This window comes from Zalophus californianus, chromosome 9, assembly GCF_009762305.2.
Source record: "Zalophus californianus isolate mZalCal1 chromosome 9, mZalCal1.pri.v2, whole genome shotgun sequence".
Taxonomy (NCBI): domain Eukaryota; kingdom Metazoa; phylum Chordata; class Mammalia; order Carnivora; family Otariidae; genus Zalophus; species Zalophus californianus.
The window spans coordinates 93,919,466-93,939,245 of NC_045603.1; the positions used below are offsets into that span (position 1 = coordinate 93,919,466).

Here is a 19,780-nt window from a genome sequence, read left to right on the forward strand (position 1 = left end):
CAAATCTTCTGCCCATAATTCCCAAGATGTAGATATTACTGGCAGAATCTACTTTTTTACCGAGATCCCGGTGACTCACAAGCACTTCTCAGGTTGGAGAAGGTCGAGTTCAGTGGTTCTGGACTCTCCTGCCAATACCCTGGCTGAGTGGTCATCTGGGCTCTGCTTAATAACACCAGGGACAGATAATCAAGGTCAGTGAGTAGATGAGAATGATCCTTTTATTTTCCTTTTTAGGTTAGGTTGGTTAGGCAGAGAAGTGGACATAAGTGAATAAGGAGTTGTGCTCTAATTTGCAAAGGGCAGGTCAGCTGCTAGAGCTACCTTTTAAAACATCTCATCTTTACAGCAAACGGACTGCTGAAAAGATTTGGAGGAAACTAGAAGACGACTTTGATATGTGGTTGTTTGTCCACTTAGCCCCATTCCATAGTATATTTAGTATTAGGAAAAATACAGCATTACCATGTGTGAGTACTGTTAATGCAAATTCGTCAGCATCAATTATTCTGTGTACTTAAAATTTAGAAGGCCACATAGTCTTCTTTATACCCAGATGAACAAACTGATTCTAACAGTGGTCCCCAAACTTCAGCATGCATCAGAATCACCTGGAGAGCTTGTTAAAAAATCGCTAAGCCCTCCCCTCCCCGACCAAAGTTTTTGATTCAGTTTATGGGACAGGAACTGATAATTTGCATTTCTAGCAATTTCCAGGTGATGCTGATGCCGAGTTACAAAAAAAAACCAAAACAAAACAGGAGTTTCAGATGCATTATTAGCACCTCAGGAAATACACAGACACTTACTCTTTGATACTGTACTCTGATGACATGGAATACAGGGCCAGATATCAGCAATCCATGGTCACGGAAGACAGAGTACCCAGGACAACTTACATACAGAACTAATCTGATGGCTTTCAAACATCTACTTCCCAAACCTGCATCTGAGTTGCTAACAAGAGACTTCATTTGCTTAATTTTCCATTCTTTTAGTTTCTACCCACCTCTGATGGCAGACAGATAGTTCTGGTTGACTGCAGGATGTTTGATATTGAAATCATAAGCACCTACTGGTTGGCAGGTGGCCCCACTGGCCAGTGTCACTGAGTCATTCTGAGCATGGGGGAGGGCTCTGAGCTGGGTGATGACCTTCCTCAGGTCATTATGGTCCTTTGTGTAGTCCTGGGCCCTACCTCACCTGCAGGCTCACAACCACGACTGTGGTAGGATTAAGGAGCCGTTCTATTGTGGGAGGACATTGGAATCACCTCAGTCCTCAGTGAGCTGCTAAATCTTTGGCACAGCACGGGACCCAAGCATCTCTGGTTGGGGCTCCTTCCGGCAAATTTCTCCACCTGTGGCAGATGCTCGGATTCGAACTTTCTGACCCTTCTGGTGCCGCTTGTCTCAAGACTCCCTGCAGATGGCTCTGTGACAGAGGCCGCCTGCCAGTGGAAAACCAGCACCGCACTTTATTCTGTAATTGAGTGGAGACAGGATTTACCTCATTGGCGTACCTTGCCTGTAGGACTCCATTTCATATTATTAAAAACAGAGACTTGGTCCTTTTTTTTATAAAAAATTTATTGAGATGATGCAATTATAGGCTTTTCTTTAAAAATTATTTGCAACTCACTGGCCCTGAGAAAAGGCATTTTTTGTTTTTCTTTTTTGTTACATTCATTTGATTCAGTCCCTTATAAACCCCACACCTCATAAACAACAAGAGATTAGAAATTAAACAAAAAGAAAAAAGGAAAAGAAACTCTAGATTCATTCTGTTTTGCAGGTGGTTGCAGTCACAAAGAGAAATCTTCGAGAATGTTCACTTGGCGTGTGTGAAAGATTTGGGGAGTTTGTAGTTGTTTAGTGTTGATGCAGATGGGGCCAAAGGAGTATCAGGTTAGTCTTCTGTGGTTTTTAGACAGGCAGGAATTATCATACCCCTCCCCCCACGGCTTCCTTAGATCACTGCCTTCCTTCCAGACTTCTGCTCAGAAGAGGAGCAGGTTGAGTGGATAAAAACTTACTAGCACCGAACGCTAGGGCAAAAAAACCTGCCCTTTGTTTTTGGGTATTGCCCCAAATCTTTTATCTTCAGCTTCCTGGGTGGGAATGGGTCAAATGGAGGTATGGCTGGGCTGGATTCCACACCTCACTCTCCCTGGCATGCCGTCGGCTCCCGGGGCATCATCCTACCTCCTGGACACTCAGGTCTCCCTTCTGCAGAAGGGAGTGAACGTTTCAAAAATGTATTCAGAGTTGGACCCTAGACAGTGAAAGGTGGAAACAGTGGTTACTTAGTCATTTAGGTGAATCCTGTCATAGCCATTGAAGTTTTAGCTAAAGCTACATTCTTATTTGGGCAAGATATCAGCGTAAAAAGACCCTGGGTCAGAGGGTTCCAAACACACTGTTTGAGCAGAGAAAATCCATCAGTCTATCATTCCTCTTTTTCTGTGGGGACGTCCCCCTCAAAGAAAGAAAGAAAAAGAAAGAAAGAAAGAGAGAGGGAGGAGAGAAAAAAGAAGAAGAAAGAGAAGAAAGAAAGAAAAGAAGAAAAGAAAGAAAGAGAGAAGAAAGAAAAGAAAGAAAGAAAAAAGAAAGAAGAAAGAAAGAAAGAAAGAAAGAAAGAAAAAGAAAAAGAAAGAAAGAAAAAGAAAAGAAAAGAAAGAAAAGAAAGAAAGAAGAAAGAAAGAAAGAAAGAAAGAAGAAGAAAAGAAAGAAAGGAAGGAAGGGACTCAGGACATTGGTGACGCTGCCTTAGGCCAGAGATCAAGTTGCCTTGGGACAAAAAGAATGTTCCCTCCATATGGCCAGTGCAGCCAACTGCCACTGCTTTCCTCTGATGGAGAGGACGCAACGCAGTGAACCCAAGATGCAGGCAAGAGAAGGTGCTAGAGAATTTCTAGCTGGAGATCAAGCAAGAGTGACCCCCCCAGACACAGCTGAAGGAAGCTCTCCCCGCTCCACAGTGCTCTTCCGCATTCTCCTTCCCTGATTTCTGATCTAAGCCAAGGAATCCCATGACAGCAGCAGGGAAAGGCCAACTATTCAGATCACAGACATGCTTTTCATGTGGTCCCAGGTGAACGTGCTATCTCCCCCAGCACTTAGTATTGAAGTGAGGAATTTCAGCCTGGATAGATTCTACAGGTTTAGCAGACGCTCTCGGAGGGCAGGGGCTGTGCCCGATTCCTCTTTGAATCCCTCACAGTGTCTAGCAGGTGCTTCAGCCAAGTTTGCTGAACTGAAGCGGGGATCACTGGGGTCTGCAGTGTGTAAGCACTGTTACCTCTGGTGTCAGCACTGCCCAGGTGTTAGCTCAAAGAATAAATGAGGACTTTTGCCTTTAAGGGAATCAACAGAAAATTCTTATTGGTAATATCTGGGTGGGAACTAAAGATCATATTGGAATTAGCACCTTCTTTTCTTCAAGTGGCCGAAGGTGTCATCCTATCTTACATATTCTTGCAGGGTATTGCTTTAAATACAGAAGTCCTTGGGGCCAAGGGGAATTTCCCTCCATAATTCAACTGTAATATTCTTTGAACAGTAAGAGCCTGAGCCCTTCTATCTGGGTAAAGTGAACAGAATGAGATGTTCTAATCTAAAAGCCACATCATGCCGTCTCTGATTTCATAGTCACACAAAGGGCCTCAGTCAAAATCCACCCCTTCTCTTCAGCCCTTAAATTCGACGGCCTTCGTAACACACCCGGTACGTGGCTTAAGATCTCCAGTTGTGATCCAACATCAGTCATCTTAGAGGCTGGAGAATGTATCCCTGTATGCTGTTGATCGCTCCTGAAAGGTATCTGTAGCATGCTGGGGTCCAGCTCAATTTCACCACCACTCAAGCAGATTGAGACCAGACCCTTCCTTCATCAATGGCCCCTCCAGCCTCCCACAGCAGGTCGCTGACCTGACTGCAAGCCCAACCTTCTAAAAGGTAGAGTTGGGGGGAGTGCGTGACAGCAGAGGAGGCTGGCTACATCATCCATGTGTCTATCTGCAGTCTGATACAACTGAAGAGCTTTGAAGGGCTCCCTGATTCCGGTGTCCTTGACCCACAGTCAATCCGTCCTTCCCTCCCCCCAGGCTGGTGTCCTTGTCAGTAAGGCTGGGGGAGAATTCCTCCTGCCTGTGTTCCTCCAACCCCCACCTGCCCGACGCGGTCAGAAGTGGCTTGAGGAGCTACCCAGGGCTCTGGCAGCCTCCCGCTAAGTGCTGCTGATGGTGATGCTGGGAGCTGTGAGATGCTCACCCGAGCGAGGAAACAAGAGAAACGAGGAGGGGGTGCTTTGTAAGGCAGGTCTAATCTCTTGGATTAAAAAAAGACTGTCCTAATATTGGATTCTGAACCTGGGAATGGGAGAGTCAATTCAGGTGGCTAGAAAAGGAAAAAAACAAACAAACCCTAAAACGGCTTTCTAAAAATATCTGTTATCATCAAAAGTACTAAGAGGTGGCACTTCCTCATTTTACAAGATACTATGGACCTGATTTTGAGGTGAAAAAGAGCCACAAACGGGTCCGTTCTGAAACACAGCTATGAAAGAAGAGAAGAAACAGGTAATGAATCTGAGGAGTTTCCTGTTTGCCCTGGCTTGGCAAACACCAGGAGCAAGTGACTGTGTACTCCACGGTCCTCTCCTCTCAAATGCCCTGGGTCCTGTGGGGACTAGGAAACCAAAAAAAAAAAAAAAAAAAAAAAAGGCTAGGAATGGGGGGCGGGAATCAGGCGAGGGCATGAAACTGACCACAAGATGGCCTCCGGACGGAGCAGAGAAGACCTTCTCCCTCACTAGCCTTAGTCACCTGCGCTGGAAGCACAAATCCCTCCTGCAGCCTAGTTTCTGACCATCAGGCCCGTGGGGTCCTTTTGTATTTTCCACCTTGTGGAACTTGCAAACTAATCCCATGATGCTTCCGAATGATGCAGACCCGCCTTCTGTCCTTAATCTTCCATCCTGCAGAACCACCAAGTCCTGGGGTTCTCACAGCCATGTGGGGGGCGGGGGCAGCCCGCTGGACTGGCATTTCTCTTTCTGGAGGACCGCAGCACCTGTGAGGTTTGGGGCCTCCCTCCAGTGGGTTGCCAGATGCCGGGATGTGGGTTTGATTTTGCGGTGCCGGCTGCAAAGCACCCAGACCACTGATGCCGTCCGGGTGTCAACAATGCTCAAGACTCTCCGAGAGGCTCAACTCTGCTAAAAGGCATCTGAAGCTCAACAGCAGGCGGGGAGGGAGGACAGACGGGAGGCAGGGAAGGAAAGAGTGAGAGGGAGAAAAAGAGAGCTCGCCTTTTCACTTTTTCTTTTTTAAAAGCATCTTTTTTTTTTTTCCCCCCAGCCAAGACCCAACAGCAACAGGAACAAACCTGATCCACATGGCAGGATAAAGAGGAACCTGAAACCCTTTGCAAGTGTTCTCTTTCCTGACCAGCTGGGCTTGCCACACTTTGTGAGATTTGCAAAAAATAGATATATATAATAGATATATATTTCCATAGGAAAACAACCTCGGATGTCTTCCCCTGTATGAATGATGAAAAGTCAAACTGCATGGTCTTAAAAAAAAAAAAACCAAAAAAAAAAAAACCAAAAACGAAAACACCATGAAACTAACAATAGGTGGATGGGTGAGGGTGAGGAATTACAGATGGAGAGGTTCCACAAGAGGAGGAAACGGAACCAGGAGTCCCAGGCTCGTGCCCTCGGCCAGAATTCCAGCCCCGCCTTTGCTGGGTGGTTTGTCTAAGGTGCTCTGGGGGCCCTCCCACTATGTGAGACAAGTGTCACTCCCACTTCCAGGTCTCTTCCGGTTCAGCTTGCAGTCCGCCTGCTCGCCACGCCTCCAGGGCCCTCATGGGCAGGGGGCCCCTGGCTGCCGACCCCCCTGCAGAGGCCGTGGCTTGGTTCCCTCAGCACTCATCTTCTTGGTATATTTGTTCATCCAGCTCCTGGGACTCAAGGTGCTCCAGACGGTCCGTTCGGCCACTCATGATTTCATCGGGGGTTTTCATAAACCTTTGGAAGAGGAAAGGAGTCCAGAGATTACATTTTCCTCAAGTTTGTCCTCACCCTGAACTCTCAACTAAAAGCAAAAGCCCCATCACCTCAAAGAGCTGGAGAGCTACTGAACCCGGCCAGTAATCGTAACTGAGCACAAACTGGAAAGCCTGAAAAATGGTCAAAGGACTATCAAAAGAGTCTAGAAGACAGTACCCCTTGGAGCTGCGTAGTGCTTTGTGCATGGCCATGCGAGGGAACCCTGGTAGAGCTCACTGGTCAGTGTCTCTTATTTTTAGAGAGTTAGATTTTCTTTTTTTCCTTTTTTTTTTTTTTAAGATTTTATTTATTTATTTGACAGAGAGAGACACAGCGAGAGAGGGAACACAAGCAGGGGGAGTGGGAGAGGGAGAAGCAGGCTTCCCGCAGAGCAGGGAGCCCGACGTGGGGCTCGATCCCAGGACCCTGGGATCATGACCTGAGTCGAAGGCAGATGCTTAACGACTGAGCCACCCAGGCGCCCCAGTTAGATCTTCCAATGACCTCTGGGAGCTGTAGATCCATTCCCATCTCAGACTGTGAGCCCAGGGAACCGTATGCAAAACTTGAATTTAACTCAAAGGACATAATTAAACGTTGAATGGAAAAATTTTCGTAACAGGGCAAGTTAGTGGTGCTTTTGGAAATTAGAAAGGCAAAAAGAAAGAATCCTTTTCACTGTTATCACTGCTCCACCCAGCATGCTAGCAATGAATCCCCGCTAGTGTATCCTCCTCTGCAGCCGGGTGCATACGGCAAGCCTTATCTTCTTGTTGGAAATAACATCGGCGACTCGTATCGACCATGATTTCCCCGGTTCAGGAAGGCAGCCTGGGTGCAGACCCTGTAGCCTCACCGTGGGAGAGCCCCCTCCACAGTCCCAACTCAGGGCCTGCGCACCTTTCCCTCCCCAGACACTCTGCCCTGCCACCAGATGAACTGTCTGAAAACATACTTTTTCTCTCGTGACTCCATGTTCAAAAGCCTACGATGAGCACTTATCAGATAAAGCCAAGGACACACTCTTCGGCTTGCCCACCTGGGCTCTCGGTCATCTCTACCTGGGAAACTTGGGCCCCCGCTGTTTATGAACCCTTTACTCTAGTCTGGCCAGTCTTTTTTCTTATACAAATCATGGCTCATGCCTTCCTCCAAACCTGCCTTCTCTCTTTACTCCTTTCTCTGAGCCCTGCCTCTTCATCAAAGAGCCATGTAACAGCACTGGTCCCTACTGAAATCTTCCTTCTTTCAATGCCTACAAATCCTGTAAAGAGTACCCACAATTTAACACTTCACTTGATTATCCACGAAGAAGCATTTTGGGCAAGTCTGGCTTCTAACACTCATTTCCTCAAAAATGACCAACTCTCCTCACTAATAGCACTAGTCTGTCCTTTTATATTGTCGAAAATCACTCTTGGAAGCCTATGAACTTTCCAACTACTTCTGCTTCTTTTCTGCCCTTTATTGCTGAACTTCTCAAGCAGGATGATTTGTCAAGTCTGCAGTCTATCTTCTCCTTTCATCCTCTAACTAAAACTTCTCCCCACCATCTGAAGTCACTAACAATCTCCGGAGGCCAAATCCACACATATGCTACATACAACTATTGCAAACGCAATGTGGTTTAGGGCCAAGGGAATCCAAGAGATGATGGAGGAAGAGATCTCTGCGTGTCTGAGCAGTTGAAGAAGGCTGCATGAAGGGCAGGACACTTGAGATGGGCCTAGAAGGCATATATATCACGAAAAGCAAAAGTGAAAGGGATGTAGGTTTCCGGCACAGGGAATCATGTTAGTGTTGCAGGGCAGCTGGCTGGGTGCGTGATGAATTTGGAAGGCAGGAGAGTGGACCAGGGGTAGAAAGGATTATGAATTAATCTAGGTGTAAATCATAAAGTCTAGGCAGGGAAGCAATAATAATGCTTTTGCCCTTCTTACATCTCCCAGATTCTCATGAAAGTGCTTGTCATTGGTAGCCTCTGACCTGGAATCTGCTGGTAAGAAATCTTGGGAAATGTTTCCAGGCTTCTAGCCCTGATGACATAGAATACAGTGGAAGGACAATCCAGCACAATGACTAACCTGGATATGGGAAGAGTCACTGATAACTCCAATGTCAAGTTTGGCCACTTAGAACAATGGTGACGCCACCGACGAGTAACGAGAATTCTGGATGCGGGGAGGGGAGGTTTCTAGTATGTGAACATGAACATTTCATGTCTGAGATACTGATGTGGCATTTCAGGGGACATGTACTATGAGAGGCTCTTGGAAATTGAGATTTGGAATTTCAGGAGGATTTCAGAGCTGGATACAGAGTCTAACCATTAAGGTGATAAGTGAAGCTGCATATTGGGATCATTTCATCCAGGAAGAATAATAGGAGGACTAAGTTTAGGGTGAAGGATGAAGGGAAAGCATCAGCAGAGCCAGGGAAAGGAGGGTTCTTTTTTTTTTTTTTTATTTACTTCAATCCATTCTGTTTCCAACTCTTGAACAGCCTTTTCTGTTGTTTTTGAAAATCTCAAGTGTTTTCCCTCTTCCTAAGTTACCACAGTTCTTGCTGCTAAAGTCCAGGTTCTCTGCTTTTTCCAGTCTATCCCAGCAAGCTCATCTATTCATACCGAGTGTCACTTTCTACCTCCCAATCCGTCTCTCTAGCCCCATCTGAAACTCTTTTCTGTCCCACCTGCCAAACCCATAACCTAACGTCATGTGTGTTGATCCCACCTTCTCCCGGCCTTTCCTGGGTCTCCCCACGGCCATTACCACCAGTGTCAATTACCACCACTTCTACCTCTCCTGATCGGTCCTTTAGATCCCTTCTTCTTCCTCTTCTAATTCTTTCTCCTCTCTTGCATAGTACTTGGAATCACAATCTATGTGGTAGGTTAAATGGTTGGAACTCATTAGCTGTGAGGAAGTCTGGAAAGAGGAATGTCTAGTGCAGCAGTTTTCAGACTTTTCTGATTATAATGCATCATAAAAAAATACATTTCACATCATGACTCAGCATGTACAACACACATACACACACCCCAAAATTTTCATGAATCATTAGTCACTCTTATTTCATGTGATACAGTCTGGTATTTTCAACTCTGTTCTATCCAATTTGGTTCTATTTCACTAAAAAAAAAAAAACAGTTTTGTGACTGACTCATTAAATCTATTTCTTGATTCATGAACAGGTCATGACCTGCAGTTTGACAAACACTGGTTCAGAATGTGGCTTACAGGGTTGGGAACCTGGAAGCCTAGATTTAAAAGCTCGATGATGTTACTTTGGTTGTTCCTTTTAACTACACTGGGATGTTGATACTATTTGATCACTGCATTATTTTGAAAGGTGAGTCAGATTGTGAGTCAGATTGTGTTTACAGGCTTTATTCTAATACAGACATAAGTAAAAAAAAAAAAAAAATTTTTTTTTCCCTAAAATTCTAACAGCCCAGCATCCGGTATCCAGTTTGTAGCACTGGATGGCTTTGAGTGTCACACAGGCAGGTAGAGACCTTAACAGTCTCCCTCTTCCCTCTTATTTAAAGAAAACAATATCCTCCCAAAAGAAGGAAAGGAGAAAAAGGAAGTGCTACCTGAACAAAAGCCTTTGTCCTGGCTCCTTCCTGATAATGTTTAGTTTGTAGTAGTGGCGCAGGGCTCTGGACATTTTCTCATAGGTCATGTTTGTTCTGTTCTGTTTGTTCAAAGGAGGAAGAGAGAAAAAAAGCACAAAGACACAGTGAAATCAACCTCAGAAAAGACGCTGGGGAGCTATTAAAATAAAAGCTTTTCAGCTGCAGGCGCGGCCCTGCCGGTTGGGGAAAGCTCCCTGCTCCTCCCCCAGCTCTGGGCCCACCGGTACCCACCCCCCACTGCTTTCACGCGCTGCCAAGAGGTGTCCGAAGGTGAATCACCTTTTGTCAGAAGTCTTGGCGCTGCAGCTAAGAAAGCATATCCCACGGCAACCTCCCTGGTTTCCTTTCCCAAGACCAAGCCCTGCTCTGCTCAGTGAATTTCCTGCAGGGTCCCCCGATCTGTTGGGTCATCCTTCACCTTCTGACCCACAGAGAATTCCTTTTTTTCTTTTCTTTTCTTTCTTTTTTTTTTTATTGCAGTGACCTTTCTCCAACTTGTGTTTCTGGTTTGTCATTTTAAGGAAGAGATTTTTTTGTTGTTGTTGTTTAAATTCCTGTTCTGGAAGGAAGAATACAGTAGTTCCGAGCCCCAGGGGCCAGGGCACAGTCAGGAGCCGCGGCGGGATTTTTCTCGGTGACTCACACACCAAGGAGTCTGTCAGTGGGGCCTTGCCGTATTTGGTCATGGCCTACATCAGGTCTTCCTCAACGTGGCCCTGGGGTCTGCCCACCGGGGCTCAGGCTGCCAACCTCTGAGGCTGCAGCCCCGGTGGGGCTGGGCTGTGCCCCCCTCCACCCCCTCCCACTCAGCTCACCTGGTGGTGTGTCTCCCAGGTGTCTTGCCTGCTTTGTCCCACATCTGTCGGCCTGTGGTCAGGCCTGGACCTTGGTGACTCGTTTGTTTTATTTTGAGTAGGGATACGGATGTATTTATTTATTTATTTATTTATTTATTTTTTGAGGGGGGAGACTCTTTGCTCTGTGTCTCTATTTTCTTTTCTTCTCCTGTGGTAAGAACACTTAACATGACCTCTAGCTTCTCGACAAATTGTTAAGTGCATCCTACAGTTGTGGTAACTCTAGGTACAAGGTTATATAGCAGAGCTCTAGAACTTACCCATCTTGCTTCATGGAAACTTTCTGCCCATTGAATAATACTCACCCCTTCCCCCCTCTCCCCAACCCCTGGCAACACCATTCCACTCTCTGGTTCCATGAATCTGCCCTATGAATGGAAGCAGGCAATGCTTGTCTTTCTGTGACTGGCTTATTTCACTTAGCATAATGGCCTCAAGATTCCTCCATGTTGTAGCCTGTCACAGGATTTCTTTCCTTTTTAAGGCTGAGTAATATTCCATGGTATGTATACACCATCGTTTCATTATCCAGTCATCCACAGTGGACATTTAGGGTGTTTTACCCACTTTTTACATCTATGTACTTTGACAGTTTTTCTAACTATAAAAGACTGCGTCTTTTAAATTCCAGCCCCTCTTCCCAGCATGGAAAAGTGTGGGGCAAACAGTTGCTTTTCAAGGGGATGTTGCGAAGTCGGAGGGTAAGCATTTCCACGGAGAAGGGGGCTTTTGCAGCCATGGGAGTTTCTAACCGAGCAGAACAGAAGTGACCCTTTCCCACTGCCTTGTGAGTCCCAGAGCTCTGTGGAGCTTCCGTTTCCCAGCTCCTGGTGACAGAAGGGTGGCAGGGCCAGCTCGAGAGGATGGGATGGAGGGCTGATCCCAAAGTGGCCCTATCAGACCCAGGGGGTGCGAAGTTAACTGGCCCCTGGCATAAGTAACAAATGGAAGGTGGCATCTTTATTATTTCCTTCCCTTTCCAACTGTCTAATTGTTTGCCCCATGAGAAATAAGCTAAATAATGAGGGGCACACTGAGGAGACAGAAGCCAGGCAATTATCCTCCTACCCTGAAGATAAAGGCTTTTTTTTTTTTTTTTTTTTTTTTTGGCACTAGTTGGCAGAGTAAATAGTTGGTACCCGTTTACCTTATGGTTTCCCCATAGTCGAGCCAGTCCATTGGGATCCACTATCCGGAATATTTTGGATTCTTTGTCCTCCCATCGGATGAAGTTTTCGTACCGGCTGTCAGAAAGCAACTGATAGACGTAATCCCAAAGCAGTCTACAGTCTACAGAGGAAAAGGGCAAGAAAACACTTTTGAATAGGTTTCTTGTTGAGGCACTAAGAACAAGTAACAGAAAATAATCAAGTAGTCACTTCTGCCTCCTGTGGATTGATGGTCTTTCTTATTTCACAGTGAGGAGACCAGGGCCCAGAGAGACCTAGCAGATGGTGCTGGAGAAAGGCGACCTTTGACCTGTGGAGGCCTTGGAGACCATCTCAGCCATCCGCCTCCCTCCACAGATGAGGACACGGTGACCTGGAAGAGGAAGCAACTTGTCCAAGGTCATGACCAATGACTTGACCTTGAGCAGAGCTCACATGAAAGACAGAGAGCAAGCCAAGAGAGGGGATAACACTAGGCTGGCGGGGTCAAAGGGCGGGAAGAGAGCCCCAGGGTTCCAGGCAAACAGCATGGTCTGGTTGGTGGTACTGCAAGATTACTCTGGGGTTGGAGGCTGAACGGACAAAGACGAGAAGATCAGGGCAGGCTACCAAGTGGCAGAAAAAGAAGTGTGATGCGTGAAAGGCTCTGGGAAAGAAAACTCTGTGTTTTGCTATGATTGGGAGCTGTGACTGGCATGGTTTTCAAGAGGACATATTTTCTCATTACGCCCTATTTTGGAGTTCTTTAAAATTGTTTTCTCATAATGAAATCAGGGTAGAAAGGAACCCAAGTCAAAAAAATCACTTTCCCCATTTGGCAGACTGACGTTCCGTCACTTGGTCAGGCCACAAGAATTTATTAAGTGAGTTAATACAGGCCAGGCACTGTGCTAGTCCTCGGCTTTTGGATGTGGGTTGGCATACTAAAGAGAAGACAGCCTGCACCCTTTTCCCTTGTTCTAGTGTTTTCTGGATGTGCTGAAATGGTATGTGGTTTGCCCTCCGGCACCCTGGATAGGTGGATGGAGGCAGACCTATCCTACCTAGGTGTGCTTTCTGTACCGGCCTCCAGATGAGAATAGGAGGTTCTGATTTCCAGGGGTTCACTGTTGATTCTGGGAGCCTCGGCAGGCCCTAGCCAGAACGGCTGGTAGTGAAGGATCAATGATTGAATTCTTTGTGTGTGCTCAGCACTTTCCTTGCATCCTTTCTAATCCTTGGAGGCCCCAGGTGGCTGGGATTAGAATTCTGGGTCTCTTGCACGACACCGTGCTGACTTCCTTCTGTTGGGTGAGGCCTGGCACACCTGGAGGGCAGTGTCTAATCGAGACTTGGAATAATTTAGAGCCAACATGGTCACCTCCCAGGGAATGAAACACACCCTTCTCGGGAGTCTCTTTACAAGAGGAATGGAGTCAGGTCACCTTGGGCAAATTTCTTAAACCTCCCTGAGGTTGTTTCCTCATATATGAAACAGGAATAACACGTCCTTTACAGGATTACCGTATTAGTGATGGCACAAGTGAAGGGAAAAGTCATGGAAATAACACCACCACCATGTATTGGGTGCTATGAGCAGGCACTGTGCTTGTATTCCACAAGCATGGCTGCACTTGACCCTGGTGACCCCTTGAGAGGCAGGTGCTGTTGCTATTCCTATTTTATGGATGAGGAAGCTGGGGCTTAGAGGGCTTGGTAATTTACTCTAAGGGCACAGTTCGTGGGTGACATGTAGGAGTTCAGGCTCTGCGCCGCTCTTCCTGATGGTTAAGAGGTAGATATTTGTACAATTTTAGGACTTTCCAGAGCAAGGTTTCGCTCTGTTCAGGGCAACCGTGCTGAAATCCGGCCTTTTCTCTGAATGGCAGAAGGAAATGTGGCATTTTCTAAGAGGTTTCATCTTTCAAGAAACTAACATGAAACTGAAAATGAGCATAAATATTCTCTTACAGTAGCCTCCCGCCACCACCCTCCCCAATTATCTGTGTCCAAACATTAACGGGATGTGCGTGTTTTAGAACAGGACAAACTGCTCTCTTCTTGAAGCAAAGACACCGCAGACTCTGGGAGCTGAACCCCATTCTGGCAACAGAAGCAGCCAGTCACTTCCATTACCCCCTGCCGGCCGGGGGGAGGAGAGCAGGGGACCCAATCCTCATACCATAAAGCACCTGGAGAAGTCCGCGTCACACTAGTGCAGGCTGAGAAGAATCTAGCTCATTTTTAAGGCACTTGTCACAGGACGACTCTAGTTGCTAAGCAAAGCGGTGAGGTCGGCAACGTGTCTTAACCCTCCTGCCACCTCCTTGTCTCACATTTTTACTACAGATGGAAAACAGAGGACTGAGCTGTGGATTCAGTGTTTGTCCTACCATCAAATGGCAGAGACATTTTAATTTCCCCACGATCTGGAAAGCGTCTGACAAAACCAAATATCACATAAAATGCCAGTAAATTAGAGGGAACAACAAAGGGGGTCTGTGGGTATAACTCTTCTATTGCTTCTCTACAGGGGAGAAATCGTGTCCGCTGCAAACAGGCCTGAAGGCACCTTTGGATTCATCTGGATTGGGAATGTGAGTCTCTAGAGTGTTCATTTGACTAGCAATAATAAAAAAAACTGCCTTTAGTAGCTGATATAAAGAAATTGTGCCCCTAGGAAGGTGAGCAATATATGGCTACTCCCCTCACGTCTCAGCCAACTGGAACTAAAGAATAGAGTGGATGGTCCTTCCATTCCCACCCGAGTGCGGACTTTTACTTTCCATGTTTCTGTGGCTTTTGTTTTACTGTCGCTGTGCATTCTATTTCTTATAAAACACTACAATGGGAACCAGGCCATTTCTCCAAGTAAGGGCTTAACCAGCACTGCGCCACCACGCTGGTTTTTCAGAGGCATCGAACTTGGACCTTTATGTAAACCATTTACTAAAAAAGATCTAGGAAGTTATCTGCTCTTTGGTTGGTAAATGAAGGGCAGGGCTTACCAGAGAACAGGGTTTACCTATACGTTTCAAGAACATTTGACTCTTGCAAACTTTTCCCTTTCATAAATGTGAAAATAACCCCAAACAAGCTGCCAATTGATCACTTTAAATGACATTTATTTTATTTTTTTTAAAGATTTATTTATTTATTTACTTGAAAGAGAGAGAATGAGAGAGAGAGAGAGAGCACATGAGAGGGGGGAGGGTCAGAGGGAGAAGCAGACTCCCTGCTGAGCAGGGAGCCCGATGCAGGACTCGATCCAGGGACTCCAGGATCATGACCTGAGCCGAAGGCAGTCGCTTAACCAACTGAGCCACCCAGGTGCCCTCTTTAAATGACATTTAAACCAGCAAAGCCAACTTTAGCTGAGTTATAAAAATATGTTGACATTCAAGACATACTGAATTACTCCGTCACTAACAGAGGTAGCAACAGGAATTTTGTGGCATAAAGCAGTTGTTTCAAACTCAAGAGTATAAGCGGCTTTTATAACACTTTTGATTGTTCTGTGTTTCTTTAGTTAAAAATTATTCCAGATGATATATATATAAATGCCTGACCACATAAGATTTTTTTTCTTTTTCTTTCTTTTTTTTTTTTTTAACAACTGAAGGTCAAGCCATTGGAGTTATTTTGTTTTTAAGATTTCAATGAAATAAGAGGCAGATCCTTTTTAGTTCCCTAGATCCTCTGGAGGTTATTATGTGCAATTTTTCAGCTGTCAAAATCCGCATGTGCACAGATATAATGTTCTCTGATAATCAACGAAAATGCTTAATACTATATAATAAAACTCATGAAACTCTACAAATACAAGAGTATCCTATTACAAAACACTTGAACATGCATGTGAAAAAAATTTATATTACAAGATATTCATTAATTTTAAGTGCATTTCTCTTAAACTAAAGGGTCTTCTATATTAAGGCACGTGGGTATTTTAAACAAATGTCTTTTATTTGGATTGTCTCTTCCATGAGAGGAAGTTTATGAAAGGGTTTAGCTCCAGTGAAGTGCCATTTTCCAGTTGCAGAGAGAATATTCTCTCTCTTTCCTGCTGGGTGAGGTGCCCTGGGTATCCACAGCTAAAAGGCATTGTAAAGAATCCCTTCCTGTGGTTAAGGAGAAATATTTTCACTCCCACGTCTGTCTCCTACCAGAGACTCATTGTACATGCTCCCGGAGCATAGATTGTAAAAAGATGGGCAATTCACACATAACCAACATGGTTTCTAATGAAAAAACCATGCTAGACAAAACTGAAATTTAAAAATCTGAGTGGGCAAGTCAAGTTATTGACAAAGGGAATGTTTAATGATGGTGGTTAATTAAAATGTTGGGAAAGCTTCTGAGAAAGTAATTTTATGTTGTTTTAACTGCCCAAATGGAATTTTAAATGAAGGTCTGTAAACTGGAGTTCCGTGGGTATAATCACCAACTCACCAGACGCCGAGCGTCCCTGTTTCATTTCTTTCAATTTATTGCAAAAATTAATAAATTTATTTCAGGTTCAGCAACAAAACAGGTTAAGTAAAATACAAAATAAAAGTTCTAAACGAGGGGCAACGTTGCCCAGTATGGAAGGAAGGTATTTCGCAATGTTTGGAGGTAATTTTGGTTGTCAGAAGTGGGGCGGAGGATGCTACTGGCCTCTAGTGGGTAGAGGCCAGGGATGCTGCTAAGTATCTTATAATGCACAAGTCAGCTCCCCCCATACCCTAACAAAGAATCATTTGACCTGACTGTCAAGAGTGCTAAGCTTGAGAAACTCTGCTTATAGAAACATGGGCTTTACAACATGCACAGCTCGGTATTTTTTTTTTTTTTTTCCTGTCCTGTCCTCAATTCTAGATCGGCCATTCCCTGGAAGCAGAAAGTTGATAAATCCAGTGCTATGTTGATACACGGAAGTGTGTTTACCATGGGCAGTTGCTTGTGCTCTGTTGCGGGCTTAGGAAAACAGAAACCATGTGTGCGCGGTAGCAAGCTGGGTGGGGAGAGGCTAAGGTGAGGAATACAGATCTCGGCTTCCTGGCTCCAAGGGGGCAGGGGGCCTACAGCTGCTAACGAGGCTGGCCCTTTGCACCTCTGGTTGCATGAGGTATGGATAACAAAACAGGTAAGTAACATCCAAAATAAAAGTTGCCACCCCGCATCATGGTTCTCACCTAGGGGCAATCTTGCCCAGGAGGGAAGGGAACACTTAAAGCTTCAGCCCCCAGCCGGAACCTCGCAGCGGCCGGCCCCTGCTTTGCTCAGGTGGGGGCAGCCTGGGAAATCGCATCCCTACCTCCGGGCAGTCACGCTGTGTTACAGAAATGTGTGTCCTTACACAAACTGGAATTTCCAGTCTCCTCCAGCTCCTTCTATTATTTTCCGCCCAGCCACTGTGGCTGCGTTTTATCTTTTTAAAAACCCTGTCCTGAAACTTCCTTCTCTTTTAGGGCTCTTTGATTTCTTGGTAGTTCACAGTGAAAATAAACGGCGGTGACTCAGCCAGTTTGAGAAGTCAGAGCCATGTGGGACATTCCTGAGCAAAGCCTCCGAGGTGAGAGGGAGTGCAGAAGTGAATCTCCAAGGAGATAAGGAAACAAGGGCACGAAGGGGTGCCCTTGGGGCTCAACGCCCGGGCCAGCTCCGGGTGGGCAGTGGGGCTGGCTGTACCCACTGCCCTCCCGTCATTCTCTGCAGCCCTGCAGTAGGGCAAAGAGAAGGGACCTTAGTGCTTGGTCATTAGCCGACTGGTGCTGTGTATTTACATTTTGTCTCATTAGTACTCCAAAGTGCCTGGAAATGGGTATTAGTATTCTCACTATGATGGAGAAAGAAAGCAGGCCTCAGGGACAGTGAGCACCTCTGCTGGGAGACAAGGACTAGATTCCAGTCCTGCTTGTTTCCGAGTCCATGCTCTCCCACAGGCTCACACTGCTTCCCGGGGAACATTCCAGGCCAGCTGTTGATTAGGACCCTGGGTCGGGAGCCCTCTGGGGTTCTGCAGAGGGTTATCTGCCTGAGACGGTGTGGGATGGTATGGCTCTTCTAGCTGGTACTGAAACCCCGGGCCCCTCTGGTTTAAGGAGACATCCCACAGCACTGTCCTTCCCTTCCTCAAAACAGACATTGACACACCTGTGGGCAAAGGTACACATATGCATGTCCACCTTACCACCAAGGCCCTGGGAAGAGACTGTCCCTCATCACTGTCATGCTAAACCCTTTAGGCCTCTCTTTTATAATGTCTTTTTCCCCTCAAGGCTGCTCCTGAGGCTCATTAAAAAAAAAAAAAAAAGTCCATGAGCTTCATTTGCAACCATGTCACCAGCACTAAATACTGTGGGGGCGGGGTGGGGGCGGGGAGGGGGGGGTGCAGAGATGGAAACAAGAAGAGGGCAGAGCGACTTCCCCGGTGCTCGAGGCCCTGGGGACGTGCCTCCAACTGCTTACCCTGGAGTCTCAGGCTTATTTTTCTTCATCTGATTTAAGATTAGAGGCTTCCAGGGCTGAATTTCTGTGCCTACAGAACACATCCAGTCAATAAAACCAAATCAGGAAAATACATTGTTCTAGTCAGGTGACAAAGAAGCCGTACAGGAGACTCCATGTTTCCTTGATTAGGATCTTTTTGTTTCTGTTGAAAATGTAACCTTGAGTGATAATAAACATATTTCTGAAAGTCCCTTTAAAGGTCTGAAAGATTGCCATGACGTGTGCTGTAGGAGGGTTGGGAGTGGAGGGAGCACGTGCTGGGGGGAATTTTATGTCTTATCTGCTGCAGGATCAACCAAACAATGAAGTCCTCACACACCATGAAGAAGCTCATGTTTGCAAAGAAAATCAGGGGACTAAGCAAAGGTTATGAGATAAGCACCAGAAAAGAAATAGTTTCTATTGGATGGGTCATGGGCTTGGACAAGCAAATCTGTACAGACCTGTAAAGTCCCCACGTTTGTGCAGCAAATGAAGGAGTATGAATGGATTATAAACCAGTCTGCCAATGCATCTTGGCCTCCTTAGCAGAGCTGTGGATTAAGGCCAAAGAAGGGACGAGCAGACAGGAAGTTTGGTAACTCAGGTTTTAATGGAATTGAAGAACTTTAAGACAAAGCCAAAATGACTTAAAATTTTTCTTTTAAGACTTAGCTGTCTACAGTGAAAACCAAAGCAAGAGCTTAGCTTGTTTGATGGTGTAAAGTCAGAGGGATCTTGCTTTATGTCAGCAAAGACACAAAATTTGGCATTTAGAGACGCTATACCCTATCGCCTAGAAAAATGCCCGGCACATAGAGAGATACACGATCATTTTTGAACAAATGAATGGACCATTTAACTACACTATCCAAGTATGCAAAGAATCAGTTTCTGTCTCTTAGCTGTATTTTACTTATGTTCATGATGTTATTGTAACTATTCCGGACTGGTCTGCAAACAGCCTACAGTCTCGAACTTGTCTCCTTTCTTACATCACCTGTTATTGTTCCTTCTACGTGTTTTAGGCATGCCTCATCCTCTAAAGTGCAAGTAATTCCTTGAGAGCAGGGACAGTGTTTTCTACTTCTGCATCCTCCATCATGCCTGTGACCTCAAGCACACGCTACATACGAGTCAACAACGCCGTGGAACAGGGGGCAGCAAATGCTTCCTGTCAGGCTGTCTGCAAATATTTTAGGCTCTGCCGGCCATACCATCTCTCTTGCAACTTGCTCCACTCTGCTGTGGACACTAAGTGATTGGGCATGGCTGTGTGCCAATAAAACTTGATTTACAAAAACAGGCGCTGGCTGATTTGGCCCACGGGCCAGAGTTCCCAATCCCAGCTCTGGAGGCCCAGGTCAGAAGGCAACACGTGTCTTGGAAAGAGCACTGGACAAGGCTCAAGGCTGGACTCTGGATGTGCCTGAATCTCCCTTTCTGCATCTGTACAAGCCCCTTCCAGGTTTGAAATCACCGACTTCTAAGAACAAATGTCAATACATACCGAAAACGTGACTCACGGCATTACCAGCGCTAAGCCCCATCACCTTATGGTGCGTGCCGCTGATAAGACTCTTTGGATATGAAACACATGGGCA

The 19,780-nt window shown here is 45.8% G+C and overlaps 1 protein-coding gene across 4 annotated transcripts in view; it reads right to left on the bottom strand.

Moving 5' to 3' along the window:
* Positions 1–1,568: 1,568 nt before the first annotated feature.
* ETV6 (ETS variant transcription factor 6) overlaps positions 1,569–19,780 on the bottom strand; it is a 233,126-nt gene continuing 214,914 nt past the window's right edge. For all 4 annotated transcript variants that reach the window (XM_027592924.2, XM_027592927.2, XM_027592925.2 and 1 more), the window contains 4 exons: positions 11,702–11,844; positions 9,656–9,756; positions 5,388–6,036; positions 1,569–2,274 (listed from right to left, as the gene is read on the bottom strand). In XM_027592924.2, coding sequence (XP_027448725.1) covers positions 5,931–6,036; positions 9,656–9,756; positions 11,702–11,844 — 350 coding nt within the window. In that variant the 3' untranslated portion in view covers positions 1,569–2,274; positions 5,388–5,930. The remainder of the gene's footprint in view (positions 2,275–5,387; positions 6,037–9,655; positions 9,757–11,701; positions 11,845–19,780) is intronic.